Source organism: Mustela nigripes, chromosome 4 (genome assembly GCF_022355385.1).
Source record: "Mustela nigripes isolate SB6536 chromosome 4, MUSNIG.SB6536, whole genome shotgun sequence".
NCBI classification, from domain to species: Eukaryota; Metazoa; Chordata; class Mammalia; order Carnivora; family Mustelidae; genus Mustela; species Mustela nigripes.
In genome coordinates, this window is record NC_081560.1 from 75,193,577 (window position 1) to 75,216,543 (window position 22,967).

The 22,967-nt window shown below is 40.7% G+C and overlaps 1 protein-coding gene across 14 annotated transcripts in view; it reads right to left on the minus strand.

The window, feature by feature from the left end:
• The window catches only part of ADAM22 (ADAM metallopeptidase domain 22), a 222,240-nt gene extending 206,321 nt beyond the window's left edge, over positions 1-15,919 (minus strand). For 9 of the 14 annotated variants that reach the window (XM_059396904.1, XM_059396910.1, XM_059396909.1 and 6 more), the window contains exons 1-2: positions 15,608-15,915; positions 14,981-15,141 (exon numbers count right to left, since the gene is read on the minus strand). In XM_059396904.1, coding sequence (XP_059252887.1) covers positions 14,981-15,141; positions 15,608-15,692 — 246 coding nt within the window. In that variant the 5' untranslated portion in view covers positions 15,693-15,915. Of the gene's footprint in view, positions 1-14,980; positions 15,142-15,607 lie in introns of all 14 variants that reach the window. The other 5 variants (XM_059396912.1, XM_059396911.1, XM_059396907.1 and 2 more) reach the window with 2 other exon arrangements.
• Positions 15,920-22,967: the final 7,048 nt, after the last annotated feature.

Here is a 22,967-nt window from a genome sequence, read left to right on the forward strand (position 1 = left end):
GGGATCCTTCACAGAACCTGGGCATCCTATATACAGGGGGTCTCTCTTGGGTTAGCAAGAAGAGATGGGGGAGTAAGAGGAACACAGAGGTCACAGACAAAACAAAGATGTGGAAGGAACCCCATGCTGCTTTCAAGCTCGTCCCAACAAAACATTTTAATAATCTGGAAGAAAAAAATACGATCATGGTTGGAAATACATCAAAAGTACCTAAAATCAGGGGCATTTGGGTGGCTCGGTCAATTTTGATTTTGGCTCAGGTCATGATCTCAGGATTGAGGGACTGAGCCCTTTTAGGGCCCTGCACTCAGTGCTGAGTCTGCTTGTCCCTCTCCCTCTGCTCCTCTCCTCCATCCTGCCCTGTCACTAAAAGATAAACAAATAAAATCCTATTAAAATAAAAAAAAAGTACAGGGGTGCCTGGGTGGCTCAGCTGGTTAAATGTCTGTCCTCACTCAGTTCAGGTCCTGAGTTGGAGCCCTGCCATTAGGCTCCCTGCTCAATGGGGAGCCTGTTTCTCCCTCTCCCTCTGCTGCTCCCCCTGCTTGTGCTCTCTCACTCTCTCTGACAAATAAATAAATAAAATCTATTAATAAATCAATCTTTAAAAAGGATAAAAATTAAAATTAAGAGAAATTTTTAAAAGTACATAAAATCAGTAGCATAAATGGTCACAGAACTTTTTTTCATCTTTGAGCAGAAAATTGAAACAAATGCGAACCATGAATATTTGCTGAGTATCGAGTATGCATAGATAGCACTAAGCAATGAAGGAAAAACAGAGAATTTGAATGGCAAAGTTAAAGCCCAACCTCACAAAGTCTCTCTCAAAGGGATACCTTCTATTAACACACCCAACTGTCAGTTGCTCCAATTCCCCTTGCACCAACACACACATATGTAGTTTTATGTATAATTTTATGACATGCCTCTGAGGCAAGTTTTCCTTTTACTAACCTGTAAAGTGCCTCATCATTTCTTAATACCGAGTTTGCATCCTGGCAATACAGTGCTGGATCACTGGAGAAGAGTGTGAGAAGGGACGTGCTCAGCTAGTGCAGAGGGTGGGCTGAGCACACAACTCATAGTCTAAATCCAGGAAATGACGAGTAATGAGAACAAAAAGAATAATTCTAGGAAGGCAATTAGTCCCGCAGTAAAACACCGAAGGGACACCTCACTCCACATTCAAAGAAGAGAAGGAATGAGGGACAACTGAAAGGGAATAAAAGAAACAGAAAATAGAAAACCCCCACCAAAAAAAAAAACAGGTTTCAAAGTAAGCAGTGAAATGGGAAAGCCTGTTGAACTATAAAACATTTTCCAAATGGTGAAATAATTAAGTCCAGCAATGTGCACCAGGGATGATTTCCAACACTGAATGTAAATAACCTTTCAGAGACTTGTTTTTTCTTTAGCTGCTAAGAGAGAAAGAGGAACTTGACAGAAATAGAGCGGGGGAAAAAATTACAAAATAAACCAAGGGTCATAGGGAAAGTGAACAGAGCAAGACCATGCACATGGGAAAAAACAAATGGAAAGAGGTAACAAGAAAGGGATAGAACCTGTCCTGAGAGATGAAGAGAAAAGAAAAGAACTGACCACAGAAAACCCAACCTCACAACAAGGGTCTGGGGACACGAGAATGGGAAAGGGCTCTATGGCATCAGTGACTTCATCAGGTCAACATTTGTTTGTTGTGCACTTGCTAGGTAGAAAGCTGTGGATCAGTGCTGGGAAGAAATGAAAATGAAGATGAGGATGCGCACCTTCACTCTTTGTTTTTCCATACGATTACATTAAAATAATTTTTACCCCATCACCCTAGGAAAACTGCAAACTTCATGATTTCATAACCAGAGCATTCAGGAAATGTCCTAAACAACTCATTAATCAATAACCTCAAAGAGATTTCACATGAAATGGTTAAGCTATAAATTGAAAGCATCCTCCCTTCATTAATCATGAGACCCTTGTCTAGGCAAGATCATTAAGAACCATACGAACATTGCAATGCCATAAAGTGGGAGAACAGTTTTGTGGTCCTGAATAAATTCACCACTTCAGGGATGTATGAGTTTCTATCAAAGTCAATAAAAATCCTCCTAAGAAATGATGACTTAATTATTTAACATTAAGGTAAATTTGTAAATGCATCTGTAAAAAGCAAATTCCCATTCTTCTTATTAAATATTTACCTAAGGTTTTAGGTAAATATTCTTGGAAAGCACATGAAAGCACTGCTAACTACTATAACCCTAAATTCACCATGAAAATAACCCACTACTGATGGTAAACAGAGACTGATACCATCACCAGCATGACCCCACATGACTGACCGCAAGACCTGACCTTTACTGCGTGGATCCATCACATTTTCCTTAAGTTCTTTCCAGCTTATCTTGTAACTTAGGCGAAAGACCCAATGGGCAAAGCATCCCATGATGGAAACTGAAACTATTCTCTCAAGCGGTTTCATTTGCTCTAAGAGCCTGAAACCGCCCAGACCATCCAGATCAGTTTGAGCTCAACCACTGGCTCACATCTGTGCACATGGACCATGGAGTGACAGTTACCTCTACCTCATTATAATGCTAAAATCTCTGCCCCCAAAGGAGCACAACCTTACATAACACACAACACATGTACAGGCATGTTTTCTTAAGGTGCATGCATGACCTTACGCCTGGCTCCACAAATGAGGACAAAACTCCCCTTTCTGTATATTTATCCTAACCCTAAACAAAAGGAATGCCCCTTGCTCAGAGGGTTACGGCTTTGGAAGTTATTACCTGTGACCTCCTTATTTGCTGCAAGTAAACTTTCCTTTGCGTAACAACTCCAGCTAGTATAGCTGCTATCTGTAACTCACCAAGGGGTGAACCCATGTTAGTTCGATTACAATACCAAAATTATCCTCTAAATTAAACACATTTTCCAAATCCCTACTTAAAAGGACTCTTCTACCATTAACATACCTTTATTTAACTGCTGCTCATTTTGTACACACTAAATGTGATTTTTCAGAGCATGAAAAGCCATCAGTCTTTAGGTAAGCCTCATCTCCTGAACTGGGAAAGGCAGCATCTACAGTCAGGACTACATAAAGAGTGGGCCCTGTGAAGTCCTCTCCCTCTAGCCTGCAGACATTTAAAAATGACCAACAAAGAGGAAGATGGAGGAAGAGGAGGAAGAAGAAGGAAGGAAAAATAAGAAATAAAGAAGAATAATAACAGGAGGAAGAAAAGGAAGAAGAGGAGGAGTGTGGGGAGAAGAAGAGAAATGATTCTTCCGTCTGAAACAAACACTTAAAACTCATGGGAGGATGGAGCACATCATCAGAGCATGTCAGGCTAAAAAACACCTGGGTTCCTTAAAAACACAAGATCTATTTCTCGGTTGTTTGTTTCAAAAAATACAAGATCTAAACCAAGAGTGGAACCAATCACTAGAATCTGGATGTCTGAGATTAAAAACTTAGACTACACCTCAGACAGTCTCAGGTAGTTGGGTTGAGTGGGGAGGACACTGGACCTGGCACAGGGCACCCAGTATCTTCTCCCTATAACTACTTTGGGATTTCCCTGAGCCTTACCTTCCACCACACTTTTACCCTCGCTCCTGCCCTGCTCTGATGACCCTAAATCACTCTTCAGCCAACTGCTCCTCCAGCCAACTTGAGACTAATATGACCATGAGCCACCTTGACAGCTCATTCTGCCCACGAGGACCCACAATGGGTTCTGGCCAGACCCCAACAGTATGTTTTAAAGGCATTAAAAAGCCACTGGTGAATTCACAAAAACCTACAGAACCCCGCGCTGTGAAGTGCTGGCTGCATCTGCGGCATCTTGCTATCTGGTTCAAAGAAAGAGAAACCATTTAAGGAAAATCCCGAGCTGCGACAAGGAGTACCTAATCACATTACCAGCCTGTCCAGCCTCCTGACCTCACTGGTGGGAAATGAAGGCACTCTCTCCCAACCCAACCTATGCAAAAGGCAACCTGAAAACAAATAAAAATAAGGACAGCAATTGACCAACTAGAGGTAAAGGCTACAGACATGAGTCAGTGCCAAGTGGAATAAGTGGTCTAAGAAAACTGTCAACCAGGAGTTCTCCTGCCTCGGGAAGAAAATTTTAAAGCCACTTGCAAGATGTGAGCTCTTGAGGCCCATCTTCAGGAAAGCCTCATTGATTTCTCATCTTCAAATGGTTATCTAATGTTCTTTAGTTACGGGGGAAAAAAGTCAGCAAAAGGGCAACTATTGCTCAGTGCTAAAATCCCCTGGTACGAAACTGATTTTTAAAAAGCAGAAATATGTTGATTTATCCTTGCTGATACATGCATATGATTTTGAAAATTCTCTTCAATATAAACAAACAGATTGTCGAGGGTGGGGGTCAGGGGGTGGATTAAATTGTTTATTCCTTCCCTTCCCAGTTATAATTGCTGATATTTCTGGGTCGTGGTATGACATTTTTTTAATTTTCAAAATCAAATTACATATAATAGTCTGTTCTAGGAAAAACAAAAGAGATTTTGATCTTAAAAGCAAATCAAATGATGAAATCAGAAACAAAGGACTACTAGAAGTCTAAAATCATTTTTTCATATATGGAAGTATTTATATTTTTAAAAATATAGCACATTGAAAAAAAAAGTAGAAAATAAAAATACAGCACACTGAACTTTTTTATATGTAAAATAATTATAATTATCAAAAGGGGCTATAAACTCAATATTTGAAGACTAAAATTTATTCATGTATTCATTCTTTTAACCCAGTTCCAAAGAGGACTTCAGGATGTTCATATGGACGCCTTCAAGATAAAATACAAATTTTAAGCAGATGAGGAAACTGGGAAGAAAGGAAAATTTATCACTTCAAGAACTATTTATTAAGTACCTACTCTGTGCCAGGCACTGTGCTACACGATAGAGATGTGCAGTGAACAACAGACAAGAACACTCTTCTCATATACTGTTCTCATAGTTTAATATTCTAGTGATGGCAATTGGAAGAAAGACAGTAAGTCAATCATTAAAAAGAATGTCATCAAGGGGCGCCTAGGTGGCTCAGTCAGTTAAGCAACTGTCCAACTCAACTTAGGTTCAGGACATGATATGGTCGTGAGATCAGCCAGCATGGAGTTTGAGCTCAGTGCAAAGTCGGTTTCAGATTCTTTCTCTCTCCCTCTCCTTCCTTTCCCGCTCACGCTCACTCACATCACCCCCCAGATAAATAAATTAAGAAGAAAAAAAAGGATGGTAAATGCTAAGAAGACAAAAGCAAAATATGCTCTGATGGGGGGGCGGGGAATGGGAATACCTCAGAAAAGTGGACAGAGGAAATCTGAGATTACTTTTTCTGTGCCTGAGTATTTATTTTAATATGAGTATAGCATGCATAATGAAAATGCATACAGATATGAATTTTTATATTGATCAACTGTCAAAAGAGAGATTTCAGATGACTCGAGCTGAAATTGGGATGATGAGGAGTAAACTGATGAAGTAGGATGAAGCTACTAGGAAAACACATGTTGTAACTTTGGCTTTGGAGGAGGGCAAAATCTGCTCTAAATTTCTGGCATCCAACTCAAGGAAGGAAACAATTACATGACAAATCTCTCCTCTTGGTCCTGATAAGGCACTATCCATAATGTTCCCCAGGACTTCAATTAATACTGGAACTGGTTTCTCAGGAATATTTTTTTTTTTTTAAGACTTATTTATTTACTTGACAGAGCGAGACACAGCGAGAGAGGGAACACAAGCAGGGGGAGTGGGAGAGGGAGAAGCAGGCTTCCCTCTGAGTAGGGAGCCCGATGTGGGGCTCAATCCGAGGACCCTGGAATCACAACCGAAGGCAGACACTTAACCGACTGAGCCACTGAGGCACCCCTCTCGGGAATATTTCTTATAATCTCCTTCAAAATATCCTTTAGAAAAAGTCTAGTGAATTACTGAAGAGGTCAGGGATGCAAATGAGAAAGGTGATACCAATTCAGATACGAAACTCTTGTGATTAACTTAAATCCAAAAAGATTTAAGACATATAAAAAAAAAATCTCTTAAATATTAAGGATACACAGAACTCCTCAACCCCGCATACAAATTGGAAATCCACTGGGGAGATTTTTTAAGAATACCCCCACCCCAGAATCTCAGTAAGTAAGGCCAGCATTCTATGGAGGAATAGATGATAATTCCCCATAAATTGTTTCTCTCTTTTCCTCCCTATAAATAGTTTCTTATAAGTGAGTTTCTGGCAGATAAAACTCCAACAAGTACTCAGAGTACAGACATTCTCTGCCGTGATTTAGATGTAGATTCAAATATTCCTATGTAGTTAAAAGAATATCTGAGGCAGAAATAGAAATCATAACCATTTCTAGAAATGAAGACACAAAACAAGTGCTAAAAGATGACATCAATTCCCTCCTGAATGAAGTTAGCAATGGAGGAGACCTGAGAGGGATCAAGAGTTTCTCAAAGAAATGTTAGGTTATTCCAACACAGAGATGAATGTCAAGTAAGTAGCATTTATTACAAAAGGATTATTTTATGTGTATCTCTAACATTCTCTTTGAGAATTCTTTTCCCAACTCTACTGCTTACTGGTTGTTATGACCTTGGGCAGGTTCATTAGTTTCCTTTAGCCTCAGTAGCCTCAATTATAAAATGGATATAATATCTACCTCAAAATAAGAGATTATGGGACACCTGGGTGGCTCAGTCAGTTAAGGGTCTGCCTTTGGCTCAGGTCATGATCCCAGGGTCCTGCGATAGGTCCCACATCGGGCTCCTTACTTAGCAGGGTGCCTGCTTCTGCCTCTGCCAGCTGTTCTCCCTGCTTGTGCTCGATCTCTTGATCTCTCTCTCTCTCTCTGACAAATAAAATCTTTTTAAAAAATGAGAGAATGAGGGATTATGCCTGTAAATCAGTCAGTACAGTGCCAGGTACATGGTAACTAACAAAATTATTCAAGTCTTTCCCTCAATATTTACTTTCTAGGGCTTTTATGACCAAAGTAAACGTCCAACTAGATGTTCACAGAAGCTATTATTTTGGTTATTACTATGTATCTCTTTCAACCAAAGGCTTTGACATTTGGGACCCCAGAGCTACTTGCTCTAGGGAGCCACAAAAGATATTCTGTATCTTTTCTTCTGAAGAAAGGAGTATAGATCCCCTTTGAGCATTGAATGTTTCTGGTTCATGAAACTCTAACCACAAAGGAGTATACATAATTTTGGTACTGACTACTGAATATTAACATTTTCAATTCACAAAGAAAGACTTACCATAATTATAAACATTCAAAACCCAGGCCCTTCAAGGGGTGTTTTTCACCTTTTAAATGTTAAATCTCTTTATGTAGTTCATTCTCATTCTCAAGATAGTAGATATGATGCACTCCTCCTCCTCCATTCTGCAAGCTTGAAGAAATTTATAGTTCTTTTTTTTTTTTTTTTTAAAGATTTTATTTATTTATTTGACAGAGAGAAATCACAAGTAGATGGAGAGGCAGGCAGAGAGAGGGAGGGAAGCAGGCTCTCCGCTGAGCAGAGAGCCCGATGCGGGACTCGATCCCAGGACTCTGAGATCATGACCTGAGCCGAAGGCAGCGGCTTAACCCACTGAGCCACCCAGGCGCCCGAAGAAATTTATAGTTCTAATGGGACAAATGGAAGAAATCTTTGACCTCACTGCCACTGAACGACATCTAAAGAAATGTTCCTTGCCTCCTACCATTGTGCCAGTTAAGCACAGAGGTTAAGCCCAGGCAGTGGAGTTAAACTGCCAGGGTTCAAATCCCTTCTCAGCTACCTACCAGCTTTGTGGTTTTAAAGCTGGTATTTCTCCTGTCATAGGATTTTTGTAGGTGTACCAAGTACCAAGAAAACTGCTGGGCACATAAAATGTAACCACGTAAGTTACTGTATATTAAGTATTTTCATGTATATTATAACATACATGATAACACCACTCTAAGTACTTCTCTCTTTCCTATTTTCTCTTTCCGTCCTCCCTCTCACCAAACTCCTTATGCCCCTTCCTCTTCTGCTCTCCCTCCTTCCTTTAATTAACATTCTTGTTCCCTTTGGGGCTTATTCTTGAAATTTAATGATAAATGTGGCCTTATCTTAGTCCCACTGGAACAACTGAATACTAGTGACCTTATAGATTCCTGCTCTCAATGAGACATGACAAGAAAGCAGGCATCCTTCCATGCATTTTTAGGAAGGGCCCTGTCATTAAAAATGATGGAACACTTGGCATTCTTGAAATCTGAGAAAGCAAATAAACCTAAAAACAATTTTTATCAACCCATAAGCTCTTAGAGTTATTCACAGTTTTCTAGGTGTAGCTGTAAAGAAACGATGAAAGATGGGTTCTTTTCCTATACAGTGAGATCAGAATCCATCTTTTTAAGCAGAACTCCAGAGATGCCCAAAAAATACAAACTGGGATCTCACAGAGTAAAACCAGGACTTAAAGAAAACTTCCACAATCCTGAATATCATTTTTTAAAACTGTTTAATTGTAAGAGAAGCATGTTGATAGAATAAAAACATGCTGGAAAATGTCTCCTTCCCATTTATAGCACAAGAACAAAGTTTGGATGGGTGGCAAAACTTTATCAATACTGAGTTACTTAGGTTTAACAAAAGCACATCAAGAAAAAAAAATTGTTTGTGCTATCCTTGCAAAATACTTCCAAAGCTGTAATTCCTAGGAGCTCTTTTCCACCAGAGAAGCAAAGCAGCACTGCAGACAATTTACCGTGAAGCTGACTCAGTGCTCCCAAGTGAAACAGCACAATTTTAAGTACAGCTCATCCAGGCTTAGACCTATGCATAAATATATTCACAAAAATGGAGCGTACTACCACTTGCCATCTTGCTACCAGCCTGTATTACTGATTATCAAAACTATGATAAATACAGAACTATGATTTTTGGTACCTGACTACTTGAGAAGCTAAAACACGATCCAGGGAAAAAGAGGAAAAACAGTAGCCCACCTATTCCCTGACAGCAAAGACTTCTGACAAAAAGAAATTCCGCTCTTTGCAGAGAAATATAATCAATGGGGGAAAACAAGTAATTGAAAATCTATGAGGTGAACACACAACAAAATAAACCACCAAATAACCTATCTTTGATGCTACAGTAAATCTGTCGTTTTGGCTAACCAAAAAAAAAAAAAAAGAAAAAGAAAAGAAAGAAAGAAAGAAAAAGGAGTCACAAAGGTGCTTTTTCTTAAAAATAGCAATTAAGTGATTATCAGTAGCAAACTATCAATAAGGCTCAGGAGGTACTATCTTGCCCATTTGGATGCCCAGTTAAAAATGTTTTTTATCCATTGTTTACAAACACACAATTCCTTCCAAATAACCTCAAGTCAGAGGAAAGGCTCTGAGTAATTTAAATACTCTGTAGTTCTGAACATAATTTTATAGGACTGAAATTACTTCAGAATAGCTAGACAACCTTGAAGATAGCAAGTTACCCACAATCAATTATGATTCCTTTGACTATCATTTCTAGAACTTTATGGCAAAATAACCTTTCAGTAGGGGCTGATCATCCCACTTAGGATAAAAGTAAAGTATGCACTCAAGTAACTGGTCATGTAGTAAAGAAATCTTTTATAACATGGACTATTATCAACAGAATTATTATTTCACCCCAAATTGTCAATTGTCAATTGTTGTCCCCAAACTATAAGAAAAATCTCTTCCAAAAATATGAGTATTCTTTTCCATTTAGTGATTGAAAACTGAAACAACGATATACTAAGAGTAAAATTAAGGTGTTTCATACCGTCATCGTTTTTGTGAGCTTTCTGAAACATTAAGCAATATGTTGCTGGTTTTCTTGCTCTGGGCCAATGGCTTTATCTTACCAGGTGAGAAGTAATTTCTGAATTAGGTTAGATAACCTGCAAAGTCTCTTCCATCTCTAGAACTGTTAGATTCCACTTAGTTATATAAATTTTAACAATTTGTAACTTACTTCTGGAAATGTGTTAAATTCGGGTAATTAGGGCACCATTTTGCATTAAAGTGATATCATAAAATTTCTAAATAGTACTCAAGCAGCCTGAGAGAGTAAATGTTATTTAACAAAAACTCATATAGTGCTTACAATATCCCCAGCATTGTTCCAAGTGTTTTACAAACTCTTTTATACAGTATTTTCAGTATACTTAGTAATTGAATTCTTACGAAGCTTAATGAGTATGTGAATTAGCATTCACCAATAAATTAAAGTGAACAACCACTTTCATTTGAAATTAAAATTATTCATTTCTAGCCATAAGGATGATCCCGCAATAATAAAAATCTGGCCAATTACCTCACCTTACTAAAGTCCTTCAATTGCCTTCAGGACACAGTCCAAATTCCTCCACACTGCCGCATCTACTCTCTGCTTTCCTGTGTACCTTAAATCCTAACTATTTGTACTTAACAAAAATGTGTCCTGATTCCCACCCGCCCTTTAAGTGCTCCCCCTTTGGTTTGATAGGCCCATCACTGACCTTCCTTCAATCTGGCCAATTCCCACTCACCCTCAAAAACACAGCTAAGATAGCACTTCCCCATGAAAGGCCTCCTGACTGCTCATCTGGCTTAAATAGTGAGTTTTCTCTGCTTCTACCGCTTTCTGTGTTAATCTCCAGGAAATCACACAGAAGGGCAGAGTATAACTGCTTATCCATTCATGTATCTTCCCACTTGCCTGTAAATTCCTTAAAAGCTTAAACTGTGTCTTTTATCTTTAAATCCCCAGAGCCTTGTACAAAAACTGGTACACAGTATGAGCCCAAGCAAATAAATGCCTTTTTAAATACATAAATCAACAAATGAATATATAAGCTTTGTGAGATGATAGAGAGGCATGCCAATTTTATATCTGAAGAAGAAAGAAAATTGGTTAAAAAAAAGGGGGGGGGCGGCGCCTGGGCCCAGTGGGTTAAGGCCTCTGCCTTCCGCTCAGGTCAAGATCCCAGGGTTCTGGGATTGAGCCCCGCATCGGGCTCTCTGCTCAGGAGCCTGCTTCCCCCTCTCTCTGTCTCTGCCTGCCTCTTTGCTCACTTGTGATCTGTCAAATAAATAAATTTTTTTAAAAAGTCCATGGATAGCTAAAATGCTATAATTTTTATCTATTTAATTACCAAAGAAATAATAAGGCCATAAACTTGAGTTTTTAGGTCCAATTCCAGCTCTCAATGAAACCAAAAACACAAAAATGCAGAACTCCTTAGTTTTCTAATTGCAGGAAAATTTGGCATATGGCAACTAAGTCTTTACAACTGTAACTGCCAGATTCAAAACCTAGTAGTCAGCGATTTCTAACTGTAGTTTAAAGATCATGGTAAACTGCAAAAGCCTCCCAGGTGATCCGGACATCCAACCATATGTACTGTGTGTATCTTACTATGCGTCAGGCACTGAGATAACTGCTGGTAGTAATTTCTTTGAAGAAGAGCACCTGAGTGGCTCAGTCATTTAAGCATCAGTCTCTCTTTTTTTTTTACTGACGTGTTAGTCTTTTATAACATTTCCATATTTTCATACACATATATGTATTTTTTTACTAAAGCAAGATCACAATGTTGTAAATAGTTTTTCTTTTCATCTTTTCATCTCTTTGCCTGTAAGTTTCCATAGCATCTAATACCTCAATCATACTAAAATTACCCTAATTGTCACACAACTATTTCCCCAAAGCTGGTTTGTCCAAATCAGGGTTTAGGTCCAGAACCTGCGTTTTATCCAGTTTGTATATCCCTTAGGTGTTTTAAATCTAAAACAGTCCTTTTCTTCATCGGTTAGTTTTCCTGCTCAATGTCCGTCTGATCACTTCCTCATGCTGTCACTTAGCCTGCTCCTCTGTCCCCTGTATTTCTTAGAAATCAGAAGGTACATCTAAGAGCTTGATCAGTTTATATTAATAGATTTGTCTAGAATACATTGTGGATACCATTATCTGCTTCACATGGCATTTTTTCAGGATATACGTGCATGTGGTTTTACCATCAATGAAACTCACACTGTCCTCTCTGGGTTGTGTAATGGCCACCCAAGTGGCCGCAAGACAGTGATAGGATTCCCCCTGCAGGCAGGAAGTATTTGGTAAGGAACACACCACACAGATGAATGGTTTCCCCTTGGCGATTCACTGCATGGCCAGTTGCATTAGACAGTCCTTGTCTGAATTAACATTTGCTGGAAATCGCAGAATGATGATTTTTCTAATGTTATCATTTCTCCTACATTTATCAGCTGCCACTCCTTAGTGAAGAAGGGCTTTCCCTAATCACCTAGATCCATCTGGTTACTCTGAGAAGTATCTGGACAAGCATTTAACTCTTGACCTTTCAGCTCAGGTCATGATCTCAGAGTTGTGAGATCTAGCCTGCATAGGGCTCTGTGCTGGGGCCTGGAGTCTGCTTAAGATTCTCTCTCTCTTCGTGTGCCCCTCTTATACATGCGAGCACACGCTCTCTAAAAAAAATTTTTTTTAAAGATATTTAAAATAATTATTTTGATGGTAAGATGGTATTTCACTTTGAATCCTGATGTGAATAAATAATTTACTCACGCTGTTCAACCTAAATCCAACCAGTTCATCCATACCTCACCAAAAGCCAGTCATTCTTCTCAACTGTTTATTATTGTAAGAAGGGGAAATTGCATAGGTCCAAGGTATCTTGTGCCCCAAGTTGAAAGGCCTATGATCCAAAAACTGCTGAAATTGTGCTCCATACATGGAGAGAAAAGAAGGAAGACTGGCCTGTTTTCCAAAAGTGGTGATCCTTCACCAACACAGTGGAGAGCAGAGGATACCTGAAGACACTACCGGAACAAGACAGAGACTTGGAGTTTCAATTCTGCAGTTTTCTTTTTCTGCATTCCTACTTCCTTCTGTAGCCCTTCCTCTCTGAGAAAGTCTTTGTGATTTGTTGTAAAGCACAGGCTCTATCAACAAAAATTCAGACTGTAAACTACAGGATGAAAGACCTCCTGTTTTCAATGAATAAATTGCAAAGAAAAAAATCAAGGAAATGGAGAGGGGGATACTATGCATTATAGAGACTCAAAATATTAAACTAACTGCAATCTATAGACACTATAGTCCTGGATCAAATACACAAACTTAAATATATATGTGTTATACTTATATATATTTATTAAATATCCTTACATATATCTAACATATGTATATATTTATGTTTATATATTTGGCATAATATCATCGTTACCTTTTGAAAGAATCCTTTTAGAAGTGCTGAGTGAATTTTTTATGAATAAAATTCTATGATTTGCTTCAAAATAATATGAGAAGAAAATAGGAGACAGATGAAACAAAATTGGCTATGAGTTGCTAATTGTTAAAGCTGAGGTTCATTATAATATTCTATTTTGTGTGTGTTTGAAATTTTTCATAATCAAAAAGTAAATTTGTGGGACTATTTCTTTTTTTTTTTTTTTTTTAAAGATTTTATTTATTTATCAGAGAGAGAGAGGGGGAGAGAGCAAGCACAGGCAGACAGAATGGCAGGCAGAGGCAGAGGGAGAAGCAGGCTCCCTGCTGAGCAAGGAGCCCGATGTGGGACTCGATCCCAGGACGCTGGGATCATGACCTGAGCCGAAGGCAGCCGCTTAACCAACTGAGCCACCCAGGCGTCTGTGGGACTATTTCTCCACAGCAATGATTCTCATTTACTAAAAAATAAGATAGTGTCCCCTGCTTCTTCAGTTTTACTATGAAAACAAGTCAAAATGAAAAAGGAAAATAAGTATTTTTCAAACATTAACGGAATCCTTCATTAAAGCTTGACGCATTAAATTATCTACTATAATCAAACTTTGATGGATACTACTGTAGCCCTTTAAAGTAATTTCTTACATGAAAATTTCAATGGAACTAAGTCTTTGGCTACAAATACAGATTTAAGTGGCCTTTTCTATTTTTACATATATTACACACATAGATCAAATACTATGACTATCACAGCAACAATGTACATCTTAAGGTATTAATAAGTATATTTGCACATGTGAAAATATTCAGCCTCCCTTTAGATCAGCGTAGTTTACAACAGTTTCAACATGGACAAGTTCTACCTTAATCTGTACTTACAGATGAATGAACTGTTTGCCAGGTTAGTATATAAACACAAAAACTGTTTACAGAGCCCCAAAATAATTACCTAAATTAGCAAGTAAGTTCAAAATACTTTTCAGTCATTATCTGTGGATGTGTTATTGATCTAAATGCGGATAAAAAGTAAACTTAGATTAAAAAAATAGTTTAGAAATGCCCAATAAACAACATGGCTCAAATTACACCAAAGGACTGCTACCAATGAAAAAATGGGGGAGGAGACGCCTTTTCTGAAAGGTGGAGGTGAACGGGTACATCTCTGGTGTCCACAAACTGAGTGAGCTGAGAACACTGCAGTTTAGCTTATTTTTACAGTTTGAGTTTAGTTAGGGATGTCTAGGCTTGTTTTTTCGTTTTGTTTTTTTTTTTCAATAGTACCAACCTTGGTTTAAATCACATATAAAGTCTTTTTGAGGATTTAAGCAAGCACCACAATAATGATGATGTAAATCCTGCCAACATTAAATCCCTTCTTGCTTACTACGCTTTTGCCTGACAAGAGGTGAGAGGGTCTCGACCCCTTCGCTCAGGATGCGCCACTGCCGAAGACATCCCGCACAAACTCCTCTCTAGCAAAGCTCCTGGCCTGTGGTTCTTTGGGGGATTTTGCCCCCCCTCCGCCCCCCGCCTTCCCCGCTCCCTCCTTTTTTGCACAGAGAGCGCCATGCATGACTCGCATTAGGACTGCGCTCATTTCACCAAAGACACCGCATCTCCAGGGCGACGGAGAGCAAACGTGCGGTAGGGTGGGCCAGGCCGCGCCCAGGCCCACCCGCCGGACCGCGCCTCTCACCTGCCCCGCGCCGTGGTGGCCCCGCACTCGCGTGTCGAGCGCGTCGTGTCCAGTTTCGTCTTCGCCGCCCGAGCGGTAGAGGAGCCGGAGTGGCACGATGCTCTGGCGCTCCAGGAAGCGGTTTTCGTTCCTCCTCTCCAGCTCCGTCAACAAGGCGTCTCCTCCAAGCAGGAAAAGGGTAAGGAGGGAGTGGGGAGAGAAGGAGAAAATAATGACCCTGAGCCGTACTCGTGCCTTCTGCGGCCCGACGTCTCCTCTATGGAAATCCCGCCGCCCCCTCCCTCCCGGTCCCTATCTGAGAAGGACGCAGCCGGGGAGCCCTGGACCAGCGCATCTGAGATCATCCAGGATCGGGGCCCAGAAGCACAGCACCCCTTTCCCATCCTCCGCATTCCTCCTCTTCAGAAGACGAAAAGCAGGCATTTGACCGAAGGTTTCTAACGCATCCGCGCGCCCCCACACATGTATTTTTGCTTCACTTCTCACCACCCTTCTAAATTAAAAAAATAAAAAATAAATCTCCCCGCGCACTCGGGAAACGGGAATGCCCGTTTCCAGGGCGCTTGAGGGCTGCAAAGACGCCCGGAAAATGGTACGTCCCGAAGCCACAGAGGGTGGCGAACTTACCTGCCCGGCCGCAGCGCGCCGGGGGGCAGGTCCCCAGGGCGCAGAGCAGCAAGAAGGGCACGGACGCAGCCGCCGCCGCCTGCATGGTGCTGCCGTCAGCCCGCCTCGTTCGAGACGCTCAGCTCCTCATGCCCGGGCCGCCAGGTCCGCGTCCCTCGGCCCGCTCCCCACGGCTGGCCTCGGCCGCCCCCTCCCAGCCCGGGTCGCTGCTGCGGCGGCCGTGGCGCTGCAGCCTCCGCCGCGGCGCTGCCTCAGTGCTGCATTGTGCTCCGCGGGCGCTTCCGCTGGCGGGGGGAGCGAGCGAGTGCTGCATTGGGCGGTTGGCTGTAACTAAGTGGTTTCTAGCGCCTCCCACCTCATCCCAAGGCAAAGGCTCCGGCGGGCGACGAGCGCTCGGCAGGGAGCGAGCGCCTGGTGCACTCGCCCCCCGCGCGCGGGTAGGGGCGCGCGCCGGAGAGTCAGCTGGGAAATGTAGTTCTCGCTCCGCATCCCGCTCGTTTCCACGAAGGTGCGGACTGTCGCGACCTCGTGACCACGGAAGACAGAAAGGGCAGAAGAGAGGTCATCGAAGGCAGGCCCTTCTGGGCACCGAAGTATCCCGACTGCGTCTCCGCGAGAACCAGTATTCCTTCACTCCGTGGTCCATGAAGACCCGTAATGTTTTCCACAGATACGGTAGTTACTTAAATTACTATCAGGGAATCACACCCTCAAAAGTACGTGGTAAGTTAATCATTCATCAAACATTTAGTGAGGCCCGGTGGTTGACTAAGTAGGGGGACACAACCGAGAATAACACGAGTGTAAGAGGCACCTGCTTGCAGATACAGTAGAGTGAACACCGTTTTTTACATTACGGTGTGAAGGTGCCCTGGTAATGCTTAGAGGAGGATCATTAACTCAGCCAGGCGAGTCAGGCGGGAACATCAAGGTCAATGCAGACACTGGAACGATGTCTTGGATTTAGCCCAAGTGTCCAGGATGTTTTGTCCTTTTTCTGATCTCTGCCTGTCTCAAACCTGTTTGTGAAAACCAGACTTGAGGAACTCTACCTTCTCAGGTGGCTAATTCCATTTTCCTCTAATTCCAAATGTTAGAAACTCTTGAGGATAAGATAGTAATACAAGAATTATTAGTTATCACCCTAATTAGCTCATGTAGTATGATACAGTTTTTCTGGGGTCACATATAACGGCCCTTTGAACCTTGGATCAGCAATTTGATAAGTATTATTATTCCCATTTCAGAAAGGAGGAAATTCAGGCTTAGAGCTGCACCTTACAAATTCTGTAACCACTAGCTACATGTATCTATTTCAATTTAATTAAAAGTAAATAAAATTTAAAATTCAGTTCCTCGGTCACACTAGACACATTTCTGTACTGCCTATGACTAGCAGCTACTGTATTGTAGAGCAAAGATAGAGAACATTTCCATCATTGCAGACAGTTCTATTGGACACAAGAAGCTTAGAGAATTTAAAAGACTTTTCCTAAGGTTCCATGACTATAGAGTAGACTGGATATCCTGTCTTCAGATCTGAGTCTTTTTTCCACACTTCCCTGGTGGAACCCGAGTTTTTATAACCTCCATCCTGATTCTGGTCCTGTAAAGCATGAAGAAGAATCTTACACATGATGCTTGCTCTGCGGAGATGGGTTTTTTCTTTCCTTCCCCAGTGGAAAAAAATTTTTACCCCTGCCTCCTGTGACATGGTTTCAGGTTTCCAACATGATGATTTGAAAATACACTACAGTATGTCAGTGTCCCAGCTAAGTGTGGTATTCAGTATTAAATACAACTTAGACATGGTTTTACAAGCAAACAGTAGAGAGGGACTCTTTTTTTCCCTTGAGAGAACATTCTATCATATTTAAGTAACCGTAGCTCATTGACCTTTATTACCATTTCAAAAAAATTTTCCCAAATTTTCAAATAAATAAGACACTTAAGAATTTTATATATGACATGAATTATAGCTTGAATAGGGGCTAAAAGATTTCAATGGTACACTTTACACCTTGATGCAAGAGATTTCACAGTAGGTACAGTAAAAAGAAAAGTAAAACCCAAGGGCATGGAGGTACCTGGGAGGCCCAATTGGTTAAGTGGTGGACTCTTGGTTTCAGATCCGCTCATGATCTCAGGCTTGTGAGGTCCCTAAATAGTTACTCTTGGTATTTCTGATGGTTTTGTATATTTTATTAGAAAGGACTACATAATGGCCACACAGACACTTTAGTTCTACAGTATACAAATACAAATAAGTTGTAATACTAGGAAAACTTTTTTTTTTTTAAGATTTTATTTATTTGACAGACAGAGATCACAAGTAGGCAGAGAGGCAGGCAGAGAGGAGGAAGCAGGCTCCCCGCCAAGCAGAGAGCCCAATACAGGGCTCGCTCCTAGGACCCTGGGACCATGACCCGAGCCGAAGGCAGAGGCCTTAACCCACTGAGCCACCAGGCGCCCCAGGAAAACTTATTATTTTTTTTTTAAGATTTTATTTATTTATTTGACAGAGAACACAAGTAGGCAGAGAGGCAGGCAGAGAGAGAGAGAGAGAAGCAGGCTCTGCACTGAGCAGAAAGCCCGATGCAGGGCTCGATCCCGGGACCCTGGGATCATGACCTGGGCTGAAGGCTTTAACCCGCTGAGCGACCCAGGCGCCCCGGAAAACTTATTGTTAATGTGAGAGTGAGCATATCCAATCTCTGCTTTACAGTATTAAAGCTTTATTCACAGAGCTAAGAAAATTGTGCTCTTTGGATAATTTTCTATTGAGTTCCTCTATTTTCTAACTGGATTCTTTATTTTGCTATTGATTTGTATGAGTTAGTTACATATTTTGGATATTAACCCCTTTTCATAAATAAGATTTGCAAATATTTCCTCCATTCAGTAGGTTGTCTTTTTATTTTGTTGATAAGTTTCCTTTGCTGTGCGGAAGCTTTTTAGTTCAATATAGCCCCACTGGTTTATTTTCATTTTTGTTGCCTTTGTTTTTAGCGTCAAAGCAAAAAAGTGATTTCCAAGACTAATGCCAAGGAGTTGATGTCAAGAGTTGTGGAGCTGGTTAATAGAACATGCTTCCTTTAGGAGCAAAACAGATGGACAATAACAAGGTAATTTCTTAACACGTGTCATTAAAATAAATCAGGCTGTGGGAAGTTGCTCCAATCAAGAATCACGATCTATTTCCAGAGCTGAGTCAGTTTTTCAACCCAGAAACCATCAAGTGAAAGAAAGGTCATGTCCCCAGGAGAATGACCCTGCATCACATGTTAAGTACCTATGGTTAACTATTCCTTAGCTCTTTCCCAAAGGGACTTACCTCCCTTTACCTGGGTCACTGCATTGGAGAAAGGGTTAAGAATATCCGAACAACTGTTGGATGCAGGGTCTGGACTGACAGTGATACCTGGGACCCAAAGCACCTATTATAGTGGGAGTCAGGTAATAAATGGAGTCCTGGCCAAGCTTTGGCTCAGTGGGACAATAGGGTCATTTGCTTAGGCTCTGAATGTTTTATTAGAAAATACTTAATACTTCACTAAATCACCTGCATTGTATCTCCAACTTATAGGGTAAGAATTTTAGTGGAGAAGAACCAAAAAAAAAGGAAAAGAAGAAAAGACCAAATGAGAAGCTGAAACTGTCTCTCTCAGCCAAATAATAAATAAAAAGCAGTATCTTAATCTGGGGTAATAGTGGTGCTGGTGATGGAGTAAACTGACGCCCCTGTTAAATATCTAAAGATGGTTGATTCCCCGGGCGCCTGGGTGGCTCAGTGGGTTAAGCCACTGCCTTTGGCTCAGGTCATGATCTTGGGGTCCTGGGATCAAGTCCCACATGGGGCTCTCTGCTCAGCAGGGGGCCTGCTTCCCTTCCTCTCTCTCTGCCTGCCTCTCTGCCTGCTTGTGATCTCTCTCTGTCAAATAAATAAAAAATCTTTAAAAAAAAAAAAAAAGATGGTTGATTCCCTTCTTATTCATCTGGGTTATAAAGAATAATAGACTGCCTCAAACTGCACTAAGGAGTAGCCTCAACCACAGACACAGTGCCATATGTGATACCATTTTCACTGCAAATGAGCATAGCCTCAGGTACATGATATGCAACATTGTTTGGGTGGATGCATAATTTTCCATCCAGGTCAGAAAAAAATCAGGAACAGATTGCATTCACAGGGTAAAGATTAAGAGTATACATTTTACTTGTCCTCTGTTAAAATTTGAAGAGGATGCCATTGAGAACATCACATTAACCCATTATACTGATATATTTATCAGACCATATGATTAAGAAGTTGCTAGCACATTGGAACTATGTGGCACATGTCTTCCAGGTGCATGTCCTCTAGGGCGTGAGACATGTACCGTAATAGGAGTCAGGCACCTGTCACATCAGTAACATTTTTAGAGATCCAATGGCCAGTGGCATGCCAGAACATCCCATCTGGAATAAAAGACAGGGCACCTGTGTGGCTCAGTTGGGCAACTGCCTGCCACTCATGTCATGATCCTGGAGTCCAGGGATCGAGTCCTACGTCGGGCTTCCTGCTTGGCGGAGTCTGTTTCTCCCGCTGACCTCTCTCCTCTCATGCTCCCTCTCTCAAATAAATAAGATCTTTAAAAAAATACATCAAAGTAAAATACTAATTACTGAACTTTCCAAACATAAAGGAACCATTACACTGGAAAGCCTCTTCAGGTTCTGGAGGGAGGATCTTCCAAACGGGAGTACTACTTCCACCCAAGGGCATGAAAGGCTGTCAGCTGTGAGCGTAAAATAGCTGTGCAGTCATATAACCAGGCAGGTTCAAAGGTTTGAGAGGTATCTATCAGTGATAGGAAAACTGGAGTTTATGAAAAGCCCCAATAGGGAAATGACAACTTTCCCTGAAGACTTAAACTATGGCATCTTCAGTGGGGAATTATGTACCTTTGGAAAAATGAAGTTTTTTGTATGAGATGATGACATATGAGAGATGAAGTGGCTGTCTGTGGGGCAAAAACCATCATGTGGTCACAAGGCCAGTCATGGGCTGAGGCTCAGTCATTAGATCTATCAAGTCATCCAATTGGGCAGATGCACCAATAATCCTTATAAAATGAAAGTGGTACATCCAGGACTGAGCTAGAGCAAGACTAGAGAGCTCAAGGAATGAGCAGGCAGCCCAGGTCCCATGTCATCCACTGCTATCACATCAGTTCCTCTCTCTCAGTACCCACCTACAGGTGTATGGGCCATGCCTTTGGACCAGATGAAAAATCCCAAACTTAAATCAGGGAATTAGCTGCTTCTGTGGGTGCAAGCTGAAAATATATAGTAGTTGCCATACAGCTCCACTCAGTGGTGGCACTGAAAGCAAGTTACAGATCTTCCTAATAGAGCTTCAAGTGGTATACCTCTAATCATCACCTTTGTATGGAAAGAGAACTGGCCCAAGTTTAGAATATATGTGGACTGGTGAGAAGGGAAAATGACATGACTGGCTGTTAAGGGTCTTAGAAAGGGACTTCAGATCTTAAAAAGATCTGAAGATTGAATACAAGGGGTAGAGACAGATGGCATATGGGGGTGGGCATGAAGTATAAGAATCTTCTTATCACATGTTAATGCTTCTCCAATGTTAGCACAATGGGTATGTGAGCAAAAGGACTATGGTGGCAGGAAAAAAGTCATGTACAGGCTTGGCTTGACAGCATGGGCTCCTATTCACTGAAGCTGAAGTTTCTGTTGTCAAGTGTTCAACCTGCCAGAAACAAGAGACCAACGCTGACATGACACAAGCCCCCAAGACCAGCCAGGCACCAGATGGCAAGTTGATCACACTGGGCACAGTAACATAAATTGCAACTTACTATACATTTAAGCACAACCTAGTGAGATGAACTTACTTTGGTAATCTCCACTACTTTCTTCACAAAGGAATTTTGACATCCTTTAATAGATACAGCTGTCTTAATCTGGTTATTATTCAAGTCTGTTTTGGTCACACACTATTCTCTCAGTGTTCAAAACTAGAGTATGTTTTTCTTGCTTGAGTAACACATTTAGTGTCAGATTCTTTTTGCATTTTTAATTGCCCAGGGCTCTTCCCAGACTTATTTTTTTTTTCTTTTGGCATATTTTAAGGAGGCTACTTCTAATATTACTTACAAAATTACTGCTAATTAATTGCCCTTGTTTGTAAGGTTATAAATTTTCTGCTTTTTAACCTGACTTGGGCAAAGTCACGATTCTATATAGGCATATAGGTGGGCATGATACTGCCTCTTTCTGCAGAAGGCTTTTTGGTTGGAATTCACAGAAACATGAGACATACTACTTTTGTATAACAGCATTAAACATTCCCTGTAACCCTGGAATGCAGCTAAAAGGCAGCATCTGATCTAGTTGTCTTTATACTAAGCCCTTCCTTCTCCCCAGTTCCAGCCCCACTCTCCATGACAATGTAAAACACAGCATATGGCTAATGCATTACATTATTGGTTGAAGTAAAGACTTCAACATCAACAAGTCTATAGTAGCTGATAGCTAAGGTAATTTAGCCACAATTAGTATCTCTTGAGCAACCTACTGTGTAACCAACATTCTTTCAGACCTTTAATTTGGCAATCCCATGATTTAAGATCTAGGTAGCCCGGTGAGGGTATGTTTAAAAATCTTTCCAGATATCTCTGGGACGTCTGGGTGGATCAGTTAGTTCAGCATCAGACTCTTGATCTTGGCTCAGGCTCATGTCAGGCTCATGAGTTCAAGTCCCAAGATGGGTTCCATGCTATGTATGGAGCCTACTTAAAAAACAAAAACAAAAATAAAAACTTTCTATCTCCTTTGGGAGAGGCCTATCATCCTTACTTTTCACTCTTAATGAAACATAGCATTGGAATGATTCCTAACTGAAAAGTGAGACATTTTTGGTCTCACATTAATTAAACTGCATTTACAGAAATTGATAATATTTAAATAACAACATTTTAAAAAATATATTCCTGAGATAGCAGAATAGTATTAACTACACATACATGTTAGCACCGAGGTGTTCAAATAAAACTAAATTTTTTCTGATAACATACAATCTCATTTCCAGAAATAAGGATTCAAGTTGAGTGGTTTTAGGTTAAAGTGCTAAACATAACATCTTGTTTTCTATTCCTTTTAAAAGTAGGTAGAATATGTCTTGACATGCATCGTTTATGGTTCCATAAATTATTTTAATATACTAGCCTACATATGCAAAGAAGTCCTTGGCTTCAAAAACCATTTAAAAGATTCTATTGACTTGTAAAATACACCTTTGCTACAACTGCTTGTTACTTTAGAAAAAAAAAAAACGTTCATTTTAAAACAC